The 16,747-nt window shown below is 39.7% G+C and overlaps 1 protein-coding gene across 2 annotated transcripts in view; it reads left to right on the top strand.

Annotated features, from left to right (window-relative positions):
• stk32a (serine/threonine kinase 32A) overlaps positions 1-16,747 on the top strand; it is a 73,226-nt gene that overhangs the window by 45,790 nt on the left and 10,689 nt on the right. For both annotated transcript variants that reach the window (XM_074611085.1, XM_074611086.1), the window contains exons 7-11: positions 3,793-3,882; positions 7,457-7,560; positions 11,417-11,533; positions 13,709-13,834; positions 15,734-15,862. In XM_074611085.1, coding sequence (XP_074467186.1) covers positions 3,793-3,882; positions 7,457-7,560; positions 11,417-11,533; positions 13,709-13,834; positions 15,734-15,862 — 566 coding nt within the window. The remainder of the gene's footprint in view (positions 1-3,792; positions 3,883-7,456; positions 7,561-11,416; positions 11,534-13,708; positions 13,835-15,733; positions 15,863-16,747) is intronic.

The raw sequence follows: 16,747 nt of genomic DNA, 5'->3' as shown, positions 1-16,747 counted from the left end.
TCCTGTGCAGACCTGTAGTTTACCTCTCCACTTAAGTCTAAAACAATGGGGGGCAGCAGGCTGTTTGCTTCTGCACACCAACGTCAATTTTGCGAGCTGGAATTGACCCGTTTCCTCTTGTGTTTCCTCTGGGAGCTGCTTCATAGAGAGGAAAACAATTTACTTACGCGCGTGCGATGCTGCTTCATTTAATGGCATAGCCTTTGGGATGCTCCAAGAGGGCCGTTGTCTAGGTTATCAACTGCGAGCACGTACACGTGCTTCAAAAAGCAGGCGCTACATTGAAGCGATATTGTGAAGGCTCTCTCCTCCTCGCCCCAAACAAATACAAAGAAGTGCTGGTGCATATGTTTGCCACATCAAAACCACCCATGGGACTCTTTGGAAAAGTACAGTATATGATCTTTCTTGATAAGAAATATCAGGTAGAGTTTTTAGGAACAAAATCAGTAAATTCATTTTGGAAATTCAGAAGAACAATACATGCCTGCAAGCTAATATGGTGTTTACTAGTCAAACTTCTGCACAGAGAAATAAAAAATAGCAGAGACATGCAGCAGCGTGACATAACCTAAGGATCAAACCCCGACAGTTGTGGAGGTAATCCCAGTAAATCACATTAGATAACTAAACCACCATAGTTCAGCCACCACACATTTCAACACGAACAAGCAGGGAACAGTTTGACTGGAGACAAACAGGGGTTAATCTCATGGACTGACATGAGCAAGGGATTTTATTTGAATTTAAGGGAATAGTATCACTCTGACCTACATGTATTATTTTTAACTAATTTAAATCTGACGTGTAATCTCTTCCATTTAGTGCATGACCAGAGCGAATGAAGTGGCCTACTCACAAATAAAACAAGAGCAGCTTAAAACCCAAAGGGAAAAAATGAAACAAAGAACTGTTAAAGGCTTAAAAACTATGACATTAATAATACTGCAACAGCAGTTAATTCAGTCATATCCAGGCCTCTAAAACACATATTTTCCCAGCATAACATGCTAAAAAGATAAACAGGAACAAGGCATGAAAAGATTTACTTTGCTGATAATGAAAAAAATATTTTCACTATTTTTTATATATATATAGATATGTATATCTATATAGATATACATATATCTATATATCTATATATCTATATAGATATATATATACAGTATATATGACGTCAATAAGGCCGATTAGCTTCCTCTATGACCCTAGAGGCAGACCCTTGTTAGTCTATCTACAGCGGAAATTGGTACTTTAAAATAAAAGCACTCTGCCATAAATAAGCTCCATTTCTCTCTCTCTGGGATCCACTTTGGATTCACTGACTATGGAGCCCTCCAGTCAGGAACCACCGTCTATTACGCGTCACTGTGGTGACAAAGTTCTGTTACCCAAAAGCAATGTACTGTGCCCTATCACTACTAACTAACTAGGCTCCAGATTACACTCAACTTCAATCATTAACACTGTAAAAATTAACAATTAATTATACAAGAGCAAACCAATGAGTCTAAAAGCCTCTGCTATTGGCCACCAGAGGCTGTATGGCTCCTTACACCTTCTGTAACTGGACCAAAGAGCAGCTCCTTCAGCTGGCCCACTCTGTTGTGATTGGTCAACCAAACTAAATTCTTTGGACTCTCCTCCAGCTCCCCTCTACCAGTTATTATGCAAATTTGTTACTTGGTGACATCACCACGTTACGGAAGAAAAGGCAGGACTGCAAGCGAGGTGTTTCAGGTAGTTCAGGAGCAGTGTTTCTGTGGTGGAGAGTAACTCTCTTTGGCGTACTAGGGTTGGGTGATTAAACAAATATATTGACTATCGGTGAGTAAATCGCCGGTTGTTTGTTTTGGGTGAATGTTTTGGGTGATGTTTGTCATTTCATTTAGCTAATTTAATGGTCTGGCTCCGAAGAAAATAAGGGTTTATTTCAACCAAACCAGAGTTGGTGATTGTTGGAAAGACAAACCAAGACAGTTCTTGTGAGTTTTATTTAGTTTCTGTGGAGTCTGAATCAAGTGTGTTTTACGATGCTCTACCGCTTGTTAGGCAGACAATGGCCGGATGGAAAATTTTAACCTAGCGTGGACTTTGGGCTTTGTAACTGCAGACCTTTTACATGCACAAAAAAACTATATAACACACTAAAGAAAAGGGTAAAAGCACAAAAGCATAATAGGTCCTCTTTCAAATTTTCTACATCTTATTTTCTAAAGAACTTTCTTTCTAAATACATCATGTTTCCAAAGTCAATGAGTAATCGTGTTAAATAATTGTGATCTCAATACTGACCAAAATAATCATGATTAGGATTTTTGTCATAATCAGCAGCCTTACTAACTAGACTACAGATTACACTCAACTGTTATCGTTAATAATGAAAAAATAACAATGAATCATACAAGAGCAAACCCATGAGCCTCTGCTGTTGTCCACCAGAGGCTGTATGGCTCCTTGCACCCAACTGGAACAAAGAGGTTTGAACTGATCTCAGAATGACGCTTTGGTTACAATGTTCAGCATATTATTTTGCTACTAGATACTTGAGGCCCAGCAGCCCAACATTTAGATGATGGTTATCCGTTTTTGTCCCGCGGGCTACTGTGTAAAACTCCTGTCCTAAATCTGTCTTCTGCGAAGCTAAAGAGAGATGAAGACAGAGCAGGGGGAGAAAAAAGGGAAGATAAGTACGTGACAGAGACAGGAGACATCATTAAATATGAAAACATGAAAGAAGCTCTACTCTTACTCAAGCTCCACTTAAAGTTTCATTCCTGCTACACCTTTTGTCACAGTCATCAGACTGCATTAACAATGGTCCTTTTCTATCCTTTCAATCTCCCCTTAACGCAGCTTTGAATACAGTACGTGAGCGTATTTCAAACCGTAAAGCACACAGGGGGAAAGAAGGAAGAGCATAAAGTAACAGAAAAGGAAAAAAGGAAATGAAAGCCTGAATAATGAAGAAGAGATAGGAGGCAAAAAAGAGAAGAGAGGTGGAATAAAAAGGTATACAGAAAGAAAAGGTGTAATAATGGAGAGTGATGAAAAATGCTGAGGGAGGAGGGAAAGAGAGGGAGAAAAAGAGGAGTTTCTCTTATCTTTAAAGCTCAGCATCTTTGTGTAAATAAACACTTTCGCTGGCCAGCTTGTGTCTGCTTTATATTCACAAACATTTCCCATTATAAGAGTGGACGTACTGTATGTGTTTGTGGGGTTATTGGGGACATCCATTCATCCGAACAATCACTCTGCGGCAAAAAAACTCTCCAGCTCTGACTCTCTCAGTATAACACACACACATGCATACATCCGGCTCATTAGCGTGTGCTCAGTGTGCATGTCAAAGACTGTGGTCCATATAGCAGCATGGGGAGACACAGGTCAATGGTTTGACTTTGCTTAAACACTCTGGACACTCATTCAGCTCAGTCATAATATAAATCACACACGTTTTATTCCATCAATGATGCCGCAATTAATTTGCATTCGATGCCTTTTAATGACATCAATGTAAGAACGTTATGATCGTAAGTATGCAGAAAGGAAAAAGGCATTATCGCAATGGATTATGTTATGTATTCATATTCCTTTGATCCTCATTTTTGCATATCTAACACTCACATAAGCAGCATACAAAGTGGGATACCTGCTATGTGTAAACTGTGGTTGAATTTAATTCCAAAAAGGGGGAAACACAGGTTGTACTGATGGTGTAAGCAGAGCTCTGTGATACTTTAGGATTTATAGCGTGTCCCTTTGAGGTAATCGAATCCCTCTGTTCTACAGGTCACGTCCATCTGACAGACTTCAACATCGCAGCCATTGTAAAAGAAGACCTAAAAGCGACATCCATTGCTGGGACCAAGCCATACATGGGTAAGAAAACACACTTTGACCAATGCTTCACAAGGACACTTTAAAAAAAGGGACATCAAACTAAATCTAAATGAAACAGTTTGAAACCATGATGTTGAATTCATAGGAATTATGGAATGTTATTTATATAAACTCCACATAGCATGCTTATGTTTGATAATCCAAATACCCAATGACATTGAAGGGACGTTAGAGACTAACTTTGGTAAGCCCATCTTCCGCTGGAGGAAGCATCCTCCCTTTGCTGTTTCGAAGGCAGTTTGTTCGTTTTTGTTGATTCATCACTCGATGTGAGAAGACAAGTGCCAAAACCCAACACACACATGTAGAACAAATAGAGATTCAGGCTGTAATTCTTACAGAAAACCCTGTCTAGAGTAGGTTTAGACTAGATTTGCCTCCTCACGGTTATATGCATTTACATCCATTTCTGTCCAAAATGGCATCATTTTATCCTATTAGACGTGTGTGAAATTGTCATACTTAGCACATGAATTTTTGAGTTATGGCCAAAAACGTGTTTTGTGAGGTCACAGCGACCTTTGACCACCAAAATCTGATCAGGTCATCCTTGAGTCCATGTGGACGTTTGTGCCAAATTTGAAGAAATTCCCTCAAGGCGTTCCTGAGATACTGCATTCGACAGAATGGGTTGGATGGACGAATGGACGGACAACTCGAAAAACATAATGCCTCGGGCCACGGCTGTCGCCAGCGTGGAGGCATAAAAACTAAATGATTGATTTAAGAGTAATTCAATGATTGATGAAGAAATGAACGATGGAATGAAAACATGCAGAAAACAACACAAGAAATAATTTTGAGATTTGAGAACAAAAGCAGAAAATGCTCCCGTACAAAGCAGCAATTGAGCATAACATGTTTTCGCCCTTAAAGTCAAGTTCACAGTTGGACTTTTGTCAATATCAGCTGCCTGATGGCCACAAGATAGGAAGGGAACAAGACACAGCTAAAAATAAGTGGGCAGTTATTGACCAAAACATGGTTTGTTGTGAAGTACATAGTGAAGGTTGAAAGCTTAGGGAGCTTAATGAATAAATTCTGCTTAGGAAGCATTTTAAATTACAAATAATTAGTGTGAATAAACAGAATTTCCCTAATTTTTGTATCTAAATTTTAAAAAAGTACGTTGTATATTCTTCTTTGGTTGATTTGATGCATGAGCCCAAAATCTGAGACTAGTGTTAACATTTTAAAGAAAGTAATGTTGCCAGTATTCATCCTTTTCAGCACTGCTGCCGTCACCCTGATTAAGACTCTGTAGTACACTAGTGATCAGGTCGATGTGGATTCAGCTCCTGAGAGATCAGATAGGAGCTTAACAGGATTTCAGGGGGACATGAATGACGAGAGAGTGCATGTTTGTGTACCCGTGCACCTGTTTTTATCCTTACAAAGTGTGTGCTCATGATGGAGACTGATCTTGTAACCATGTGTGACCTCAGGTGAATGCTCTGTGGTGTAATAGATAATTCATGGGTACACTGGAGAGAAGAAAACCCTGTCTCTTTAAGAAGCTTCAGTAGATAAACTACACTTTTTCCTCTTCAGCAAGAGACAAGAGCAAACCTGCCGTGACGGCGAGGAGGAGGAGGGTGTGTGTGTGTGTCTGTTCCTGAGTATTCAGTATGTTTCTCGGAGTCCAGATTTTGACAGTAAAAGAAGAAAGAAGTGATGAGTGATGGAAATTCATCTTGACCATTTGAAACAAGATTACAGCCGAACATCTTTTTCCATAATAGATTATTCACTTCCATAGGAGGAGGAAGAACATAACTAACCCATTTGTGCCCTAAGATTATATTTAGTATGATAAAGAAAAATGCTATAACATTGGTCAAAAATCTTGAAGTTTAATACGAACATACTTTAGGAAAGTATCTAACAGAACAACTTTGAATTTTTTCAATCACATGAAAAATAAGACTTTTATTAACAGTCAAAATCAGGATTTTTGAAAAATGAGGAAAAATACAAACATTGTGTTTATTAAATGTTTCCTATATGAAATATTTTATTTTAATTTTTACACTACATATGTGTGCATATCTTTAATATTCAACTTTCAGTTCATAGATACCAAATAATGGATTGTGCTCCTTGTAGTTTCTGAGATGCAGCCATTTACTTGTCATACTATATCTAGTATTTGGACACATGGGAAAACTGTTTTTTTTCCCTAGAATATGTCTATTGCAAAAACAGTATTCCCCTGTGCCCAAATACTGGATATGGTATGATAAGAAAAACTCACTTTTCAGCATAACGGGTTGACCGATTTTGAAAATGTCTTCACATTTGTGCTTGGGCAAGCCCAGAGAACATTTCCAACAAAGGAAATGAAAAAATTCAGTTGCAGACACAAATGGGTTAAGGGTTTTGATAGCTCGTCCCACCCAGAAAACCTGTTTAGTCAATTATTCATCACAAACACATTACGATGCTATACTGGCTCCAAATTAGATGCCAATAATTAATACTTGCCTCTGGCAAAAAGAGTGGAATTCATGTTATTCATCCCAGACACCACAACAAACACTGAGCTCACCCTCTTCTGTAAAGTCTGCTGTTACAATAAGCCTGTATAAGCACCTTATAAACTAAAGCATGTACTATTCTGTCTCACAAGCCTCTTTCAGACGTGCAACTTGTTACGTAGATGTGACGATAATTTTACATGTCAGTATCATGTCTGAGTAAGCACCCAAGTCACTTTTAACATGTAAGTCGCGACGGTAGTCTGGCTGGGTCAGACCTGATAACAGTTCCAACATCCAGAGTACTCCCTCGCTGTTATTTCAGTTTAAAATATTCATGAGGGCATTCACTGTGAGAAGAGGGAACGAGTGTCCTACACAGTGATGACGGTCATTAATTAAGACTTCAACTGCACAGTAGGTTTTAAAATCTGTCACAAATCAGCTCCTTCTGCAACAGTCCTGCTACAGTTCGTCTGAATAAAGCCATTATGGAACATTTATGTAACAAAGACCCATGTCTGAATTACAAAAAAAAGACATGATTTTAATAGATACATGAAGCTATGTTATGTATTCCATGACTGAAATGGGCTATAGTATCAACTGAAATGTCCCTAAAAACAAGGAAAAAGGATAAAAATACACAATCACACACCAAAAAAAATATTTCTAATCTAGGAAAGAGACAAGTGCAGCCGGTGGGCAGCACAGTGATTACTGAGGCTGCATTGAGTTACATTATGATATGTTGAAGCTCTATTCTGTAAAAATGTATTGGGCGAAGGAAAATTATAACATTATCATGATATGTTCAAATGTAATCTTTAGTTTTTGGTGAGAAATTTAAGGAAGATCATCAGGGATTAATAATAAATTTGCAAAAAAACTGTATGCAAACTGTTATAAATTATGTTGATGGACATGGGATATATTCTTTTACATTTGTTTTTTACCGTGGTATCGAAGAGAGTATCGAGAATCGTGGAATTCCGCTGGTGTTGGTATCAACTACTACATTTCTGGTATGACACACGATACTTAAATTTTGTTGTCCTATATTTTCTTTCCATCAGCTCCGGAGCTGTTCCAAACCTTCAAGGGGTCCCACCCTGGCTACACCTTCTCGGTCGACTGGTGGTCGCTGGGCATCACAGCCTACGAGCTACTAAGAGGACAGGTAACTAAAGCCGAATACAGCTCTGCTCAACTCAACTCAATTTTGTTACCGAGTCCTTTTCTCTATGCCGTGTTTCTACTGCAGATAGTACCCCCTCAGTGTAGGCGGGATTCTCAGCTGATCGTCGTACCGATGGCGCGTGAAACTGCCGTGACATCGTCTTCAATGGGACACTAGCTGAATAATTTCAACGGCAACCAAACAGAGGAACGTCTGCACTTCGTCAATTGTAGTAAATAGTGTACGGCATAGTTTTGCGAGCTGCGACTTTTAAAAATCTGGGTCGATTGAATTAAAGTTTTGGTCGCAATTGAGACCGTGAGATCGTGAAAATAATCGTTGTACTGTGTAACAAACTGAGCTGGACTGGACTGCTTTGTGGAAACACGGCTTTTGACACACACGCACACAGAGAGTACCATCACCATGTCCACATCCCAACTCACTCCAGCGTGGCCTGGCACACTTTACTGCAGTGAATAATACATATGACACCTCCAAGAGTGTTCTAGAAGAGTCCTGGCAGCAGGAAAGCAGACAAACAGCAAGACCTCAGCCTCCACAAAACAATGAATTTTAAGATGACCTTACTGAGGAAGATGTTTAAATGTCTCGTCACGGCGTGAGACGAATCGCTGCAGGCGAAAAAAAATAGAATGAGTTATTTCAAGAGCCACAAAATTGGAATTGATTTCTTAAATATTATTTCTTAAATTTTTATGCTGGTCCCATCTGGAGAAATTTAATTCTGACGTCATGGAGATAAAAATACAGAACATAATGCTTGCACTCAATATCTTCGCTATATAAGTCCGAGTCTTAGAGCCGACAGCAGTCTCTTCATTGTGGACTGCAGCTGCAGAATTTCCTCTCATATTTCATGGTGATGATTACACAAACTACGGTCACCTCTGTCTACACTGACAAGGACCCAGAGCACCTGAACCTGATCTGGAGCTGTCATGAGGTGTTCCTGAAATCAATTCCTCTATTTAGACATCTCAATGCTCTCCATTTCACCCTCCGCCATAAAACTGTTGACAGCTATTTTACTTAATAACTTTCCATTTCCTTTTCTAAAAATGTATTCTGACCTCAGTTACATCTTACTCCCACTGGAATATCTTTAGTGCTTTATTTTACCTTTCCTTGAACCCCTCCTGAACACGCTTTGTCCTCTTTCTCACCTCAAAACTACCATCTTAGCTGCACCATTTACCTGAATTCTTCTCTCCTACCTCAAAGCTGTGTCCTGTGATTTTTCAATTGCTTTTAACCTTCACTCATTCAGGAGAAGAATTGCTGAGCTCACACTTGCGCACACAGAAATTACTTAGAGTGACATAGACGTGAAAGTTATGTACAATCTGCGTCATCTCCAAACCCTCTCCTAAACTTTCTTTCACCCCTCTCTGTCTGCACGCCGCCCTCACCTTCAACCAGAAAATTCATTTTCACTTCATCCCTCTGTCTCCAAGGGACTTTCTTCTACACCTTTCTCCGACTGCCACATTTCAACACCGTTTATAAAGCATGATTCACTCTCAGGATGTTAAAAACTGGCCTGTTGGATGTGCAGAATTATTTGACTGTTGAAAATGGGGAGCAAGCTCACTATTATCCAGCTCCAGGCACCTTTAGATCCCTTCTCAATGTTTACTTCATCTGATCTCTCTCGTAAAGGAATACTTTGCCAACAAAATGACCATTTGTATATCAATTACTCACCCCCGGTTACCTTGAAATCTTGCAGAAATCGTTTTTCCCGCATGCCTCCACGGTGAAGGGAGAATCGCGAAAACCGCGTTTAACAGCAAAACTAGATCACAACATCTGTTGACTCTCACACAACTCGTGTAGTATAACCCAGGTCTTGTTTATTCAGTCATATGCTCACTACTTCCTGAAGTAGCTTCGCAAAAACTTTATTTTTTAAAACACTTCGGACTCGCACGGATAAGTAGCGCGCCTGCACAAGCGCGAGACTGTTTATGCAGATGCAAAATAATAAATTGCTTTTTGTGTCACATATACATTTATTTCCGTACAGTTCATTGAGTTATTAATGTATTACGTTGAATACAAAACTCAGAGAGCTTCATCAAGAACTACTTTGCATGTTTGCTTTGATTTTGATGTTAACGATGCTGCTAAGTTAAATTTAAATATATATATATATGTATACAGTATGTGTAAAAAGTAGCATTTGGTCAAAAAACAAGATTTTGCATATGGGCCCCTAAAAAGCTAGAACTGGCCCTGCTAGCTGGTGGGTCCTAAAGTTGGAGGAGCTGCTGGACAAGATGGTCCTGTCATGATGAAAAAAGATGTACTAACCAAACAGAAAATCGACTAGCATTTGGCACTTGGCGTTAATTTCGGACCCTGTACAGAAGTGTTTTAAAAAAGGGTTTTAGGCAAGATGCATGTGTTTGAAAAGTAGTGAGCATACGACTGGATAAATGAGACTTGGATTATGCTGCATGAGTTGTGTGAGAGGTTGTAAAAGGATGTTTTGATGTAATTTTGCTGTTGTTAAACGTTTCTTTTTCTCCGTTCACCGTGAAGGTAAGGCTGGGCAATATGGAGAAAATCTAATTCTCTCTAAAAAATCTAAAAAACAGTCCGGTAAGTTCAGAAAATTACATCACTTTACTGTAATGCAGCCTTTAAAACCAGGACAAGACAACACATGCCGTATTACAATATCCAAAATCTAAGACAACATCTAGTCTCACATCACAATATCGATATCATATTGATATATTGCCCAGCCCTATGTGGAGGCATAAGAGAAGTTTTCTTCAAGAACTCAAGGTGATGGTCATTTTGTGGGTTTAGTATTCCTTTAAGACCCCGTTCAGACCTGGCATTAAGCTTCAACCACATCTTACTTCATTCATGCTCCGCTCAGATGATTTCACCAACCAGGCCTCCCTGCTGGGTCTGACCGCTGGTCGCAGGCACAGATCAAAGCAACTCAGCGTCTCTCTAGAGCTGCAAATCAATCACTGTCACTTAGTTTTATCCAGCCCACGTTTCTTTTTCTTCTAAATTAGACGACACATAATCAACCCCAGAGAGGGAACAAAGATACCTCAAAAATTGCAAATATGCTGTAATACATGAGCCTTTTGACATCTGAAAATCTGACTCTAAAGGAAATATAATGCTGGTTATCTGACACCTTATGTGTGCACTGCCCTGTATGAGGGTCATCTGCAGAATGGGAATAGAATTGATATCATGCATAAAAGAGCCTGTAATAAAACTAAAGAACTGCAAGACATCCACCTGGGTTAACGTTGCTCCCACCCCATCTCTCTCTCTTTCGTCTCTTCTGATGAACCATCTGACGAAGCCGAAACGGCATTAAAAGTGTGTCAAATTTGCCCATTAACGTATTTTGCTCTTCTATAAACAAACAATCTGGGAGAGACAAGCAAATGGGCGGATTGTCCACCTCCGACTAGCCCGATCCAGCTGTGCCTTGTCACTGTGTCATCGTCCAACTCAAGTGAGAGGAGTCTCTCTGTCCCAGACAAAGACCAGAGGGTGGAGAAGCACTAGTGTGAAGAACTGTCAACAAGCTGTCCCTTGTTTTCTGACCCACAGAAAGCCCTCTCACACTGAAAGACACAGGGTTTAAGTCCCTTGCTCTCTGTCTCCTCTACCATTTGTTCTCATCAGTGCAGGAAATGGGTTCACACAAGGAGAAGAGGAAGAGAGTGTAGAGAGAGGGCCAACTGCAGAAACTAACTTTGAGGCACAAACTTTATCAAAGAAACTCCTCCAGGCAGTGCATGACTATGAATACAAGTATTCTGTATCGTCTCCTCTCCTCTACTCTCCTCAGAGACCATATGTGATGAGATCCAGTACACCTGCTAATGAGATCCTTCAGACCTTCCACAAGGTCCATCCCAGCTACCCAGCAGCCTGGTCTTTGGAGATGAAGTCTCTAATCAGAAAGGTAAACGAGTGGCACGTGCATAATCAACATATTCTCAAACAACAGTTCACATGATATGTTAAGACAAAGTTATTCCTCCTTTTCCGTGCATTTTAATGTCCAGCAACGGCAACAGCAACTTAGTTAGGCTTAGGAAAAGATTGACTTAGTTAAGTTTAGGCAAGAAAAATACTTAGTTAGGTTTAGGAAAGGATCGTGGTTTGGCTTAAATTAACTCCACAAGTGGTGTTACTTAAGTACGTAACTTACGTGACTTCAGGTTTCATACAGGACACGGAATCTGTCATTTTTTGGAGGTTATGTTGCATGCTTTATTAAAAAGATGTGTACTTGATTACCGCCAGAAAGTATGTGCTTCTGTTCTCTTCATCCTTCAGTAATCTTTATAAATGTCTGCATTTACTCTCCTTGCTGCCCGCCCTGTGAATTTGTAGTGTACGCCAGTCCTCTCTCAAACGGGGGCGGGTGAGAGTGTCACATTGTACAACAGATGTTTCTTTGAATTAGGTCCATCACACTTCGAAAAAGCACTGTGGTCATTTATTTAAACCTGCACTTGCCAACTTCTCACACTGATTATGCCTGCTGGCAAAACTCCCAACACTTACTCCGATGGGTAAACTGTAAACATCACGCACATGTTGACCGATCTGACTGGTGTGATCTTGTCATAAATACTTAAAAGGGGGCCATATCATGCTCATTTTCAGGTTCTAACTTGTATTTTGGGTTTCTACTAGAACATGTTTACATGCTTTAATGTTCAAAAAAACTCATTTTTCTCATACTGTCTGTCTGAATATAGACAGATACCAAATACCAGATACCAAAATGCATGTGCAAAAGCACTGAGTTTTTCATGATATGTCCCCTTTAACGGACAAGAGAGGCAAAGATCTAATATTGATGAGTGTAGCTTTTTACTGGGTGGGTTGCTCGTCGGTTTGAATTCTTTATTTCCTGTGGGAAGACAATTATCCATACCGGACACCAGCACTTCACTTGGGCACACAGGGTGCATCTATAGAATATTAATTAGGTGGGCACTTTCATTGTTGCAGCACTACTTTGTATACTAGCGGTTTGTTTGTTCATGCAAGTCTTGCAGCGTGTAGTTATAAGTTACACAGTATGAATACATAAATCTAAGGTACTTCCACACAATGCAGCACATACAGTACCTTGGCACTGGAAAAATAAAACTATTCATGTCTAGAGCTGCATCAATTAATCAATTAGTTGTCAACTATTAGATAAATCGCCAACTATTTTGATAATCAAATTATCGGTTTGAGTATTTTTTTTTAAGAAAAACAAGTCAAAATTCCAGCTTCTTAAATGTGAATATTTTCTGGTTTCTTTACTCCTCTATAACAGTAAACTAAATATATTTGAGTTGTGGACAAAACAAGACATTTGAGGACATCATCTTGGGCTTTGGGAAACACTGATTGACATTTTTCACCATTTTCTGATATTTTATAGACCAAACAACTAATCGATTAATCGACAATGAAAATAATCGTTAGTTGCAAACCTAATTTTATGTCACTCCTTACACTAATTTAGAAAGTGTGTTTTTTTCATTTAATGTAATTAGCATATTCTTAGATCTCAATAGTCTGTCCATAATTAATAGTCAGAAGTGTATTCTTCTTGTCGTCATTAAGCCACTTGTAAAGCAAACAGATCCACTGTTGCTAGAGCAGGTTTTGTCTTGGCAGCGATCCACTGCAGTCAAACTGTTGCATTGCTTCGTGCTCAGACTACTCGTACCTCATTGGCATTCCAGTCGCATGTGTAAATGTGTGTGTACGTGGGAGTGAAAGGGAGAGTGTGTGTGTGTGTGTGTGTGTGTGTGTGAGAGAGAGAGATGTAAAGAAAGTGTAAATGTGAGGGGATAATTCCATGCTCAATATATTTGTCCTTCATCCTTCACAACCCCTCATCACCATTTCCTTCCTATATGTGCCTCATTTTCTTTTCCTCCATCCTCTCCTATCCTTCCCTCAATATCTCCCACCCCCCAACCCCTGTATCCTCATTCTCAGACACATCCTTTAACGCAGACATGTGTGCTTGTGTCTCAGTGGGAATCAGCCTCCAACTTTTCAGCCATGCCTTCCCTCCCCCATGGACAATTGTTCTTACTCTAATCCTTTTTGTCTCCCTCAGTTGCTGTGCATAGATGTCCAGAAGCGCATTTCCTGTCTAGCAGAGCTGCAGGATCTGGACTACATGTCAGATGTCAACTGGGACGCTGTGCTCAGCAAACAGCTTCCTCCCGGCTTTATTCCCAATGTGAGTATCAGAAATAAACGGAGCACTGCCTCGGTATGCTACCCAACAAAATCCTCATTTTTTTCTGACGTGGCAAAAAAATACAGCGCTGTCCAATGCTTTAAAAACAAATATACCATCTGTGGATGTTTTATATCTTTGAGTAAGATAGCATGATTTTGCTATTTTTTAACATCTCAGAATAAAAATACCATCCATCCCTGAAACCCCCTCTCTACCTATTCCCATACCAGTATTACTCCCGAGGGGGACAAAGACGCAGGGGAAAAAAAAAAAAAATGATGTAGCCAGAACTACCCACACCTCATCGAATCCTTTCTATTGGAGCTGTAGACACCCCCCTCTGCTGGGCTGAGCTGGATCTCCCACTGAGTGTGTACCAGACACCCAGATGCAGAGACAAAGACAAAGCAGCACACGTGTAGACATGCTTCAGAGAAAGCCTCTGCATACATCAGACCGGCAATACGTCATCTAGAGTATAGCTCACATGACCAAGCCCCCTTATAGGAGGAAAACAATCCCGCGTCCCTCATAGACGATAACATGTCTCGAAATTTCTACTTTAAACAAACCAGAAATAGTAATAAAGCTATGCAGAAGAGTTGCTCTGTAGGCAGTTGTATGAGACTCAGTCTTAGACAAAATAAAAAATAATAGGTGTCACTGGAGTACTTTAATCTGCTTTTATGCGCACGGATATGATAGGTTCCTTCAGCTACACTAATGACAGATATAACAATTACGGCTTCAGCTAACGATTATTCTTATAATCTGATCATTTTCTTGACTAATTAAATGATTGTTTAGTCTATAAAGTGCCCATCACAATTTCCTCTTTTTTCTTTTTTTTTTTTTTACAGTCCAAAAACCTAAAGATAATCTATTTACTATCATATAATAAGAAGAAAAGAAGCACATTTTCACAATTTCGATGCTGGTACTGTACTTTTTTTGCCGTTTTTTGCTTAAAAGTTGACTTTAATGACATAATCAATTACAACTGTCTTGCAATGATCAAACAATGCAAAAACTATGCTGTATTGATTTAGTGACGCAGCAAGGTGACAATAACTGTCACTCCTTAGTACCAGGGCTGAATACAAGCAGAATAATGACTGCTGCAAGTGAATAGATGACTAAATGACTTGATCAAATTCTAAGTCTACTGCGAGTGCAGAGCAGAGGCTGGCTATCCCCAGCGGCCAGGCTGGAACAGCAGAGGAAAAGCACGGAGGATCGATGGGGAATTGACAACGTCTCTCTATCTAATTATAGGCGCATCCTCTGTCCTCAGTCCCTTATAGACTTTTAATGTCTGAACAGGAAGGGAGAACTCAGCCCTTAGGTTTTGTTTTCCTAACTTCCCAATCTGTGTTGTCTTTAAGGCTTGCTGCCGTATGAGCCTTGATATTTCCTGTCGAATAAAAGCGTGCATCGATTGCATCATTCTGTATTGTATCACATCCACATCAATCGTACAATATTATATTGTATTTGATGTGTATTGTAAAACATCAGATTTAATCTCTGCTTTTTATTTTATGGGATGCAGACATGTCTGACATTTAGTAACGCTTGATCCTATTAGTCTCTCTTTATGTTTTGATTTTAAAGTTTCCAACATTGGCAAAGACACATCCCGATACATAAGCATATGTTTAGACAATAGTAAGCAATATACAGTTCATGAAAGCACTTCAATTTGCTGTTGTCAAAGGAAAAAGTTCTGTGGAGCACAACAGTGTTAAAAGTTTGCTACCACGTTACTGCTTTTAAGTGTTGATTTGGCATTTAGGTTCAGAGTTTTAATTATGAACAAGATTTAATATTTGAACCCTTGGACGTGTTTTTTTTGTTGTTTTAAACGTGTGCCTGCATGTGTCTGTGTTTCTATAGAGACGGAGACTGAACTGTGACCCTACGTTTGAGCTGGAGGAAATGATCCTGGAGTCCAAACCACTTCACAAGAAGAAGAAAAGGCTTGCTAGAAAAACTAAGGACCAGGGATCTGATGGGTCTCCACAGGTAGGGCTTTACACTTGAAATATTAAATACGGTAATATAGCTGAAAATGGGTTTGTTACAAAATGAGACACCAACCACTTGTAAACAGTAATACAGTACAAGAGAGTGGAAAAACTATGCTAAGAGTATGCATTACATGTAAATGATATACTAGAGACCATCTTGCAGTGGGATCGTACGAGCCGTGACGCGTAAAGCGAGGGAGCCAATGGCCCCTTCTCCACTTCCTAGCCCCCTACCTCCGGCGCCCTTGTTCAGACCACACTCATCTTTGAACTCAACCTTCATTTTGATCTCAACTACACACCTGTAAAGTTTCATGACTGCGTCTTGCACGGTTGTGACGCTATCGAGGTGCAGCCCTGTCTCTTAAAGATTATGTTCCCATACAACTAAACTGTTTTGATACTTTCACAGTATTAATATGGAACTTAAACCTGCTTTATAATGTAAAGGACATCTCACTTTTTACAATATGGGACCTTTAACCTAACCATGTTGTGTTTTTTGTTTTGTTTTGTTCCAATTTACAACAGTTACTAATTACAACATGTTTAAAACTGTTTAAATGCAACCTATCTTATATCGAAGTCTGTTCCCCCGTCGAATTGTGTTTCCCTCCTGTTAAATGATAACGCCCCCATCGGTAGTTAGGGTTGGGGATAAGGGTTGGTTCAGGTTTAGGTAGAGGGAAACACAGCACTCGACGCATCGCCGGAATCCAGAAGGAAGTATGCTTCCCTCTAAATGTAATAGAGAATGCAGTTTAGTTGTATGGGAACGTCTTTTTGTAGGAGACAGGGTTGTGTGATGAGAAAACCTGTCCACAGACACACAACGTACTAAAAACCCGCCTCTGTGGTAGTTCCCGCTACAGTAGGTGTC

Source organism: Sebastes fasciatus, chromosome 16, assembly GCF_043250625.1.
Source record: "Sebastes fasciatus isolate fSebFas1 chromosome 16, fSebFas1.pri, whole genome shotgun sequence".
Taxonomy (NCBI): domain Eukaryota; kingdom Metazoa; phylum Chordata; class Actinopteri; order Perciformes; family Sebastidae; genus Sebastes; species Sebastes fasciatus.
This window is presented reverse-complemented; position numbering and strand designations above follow the sequence as displayed.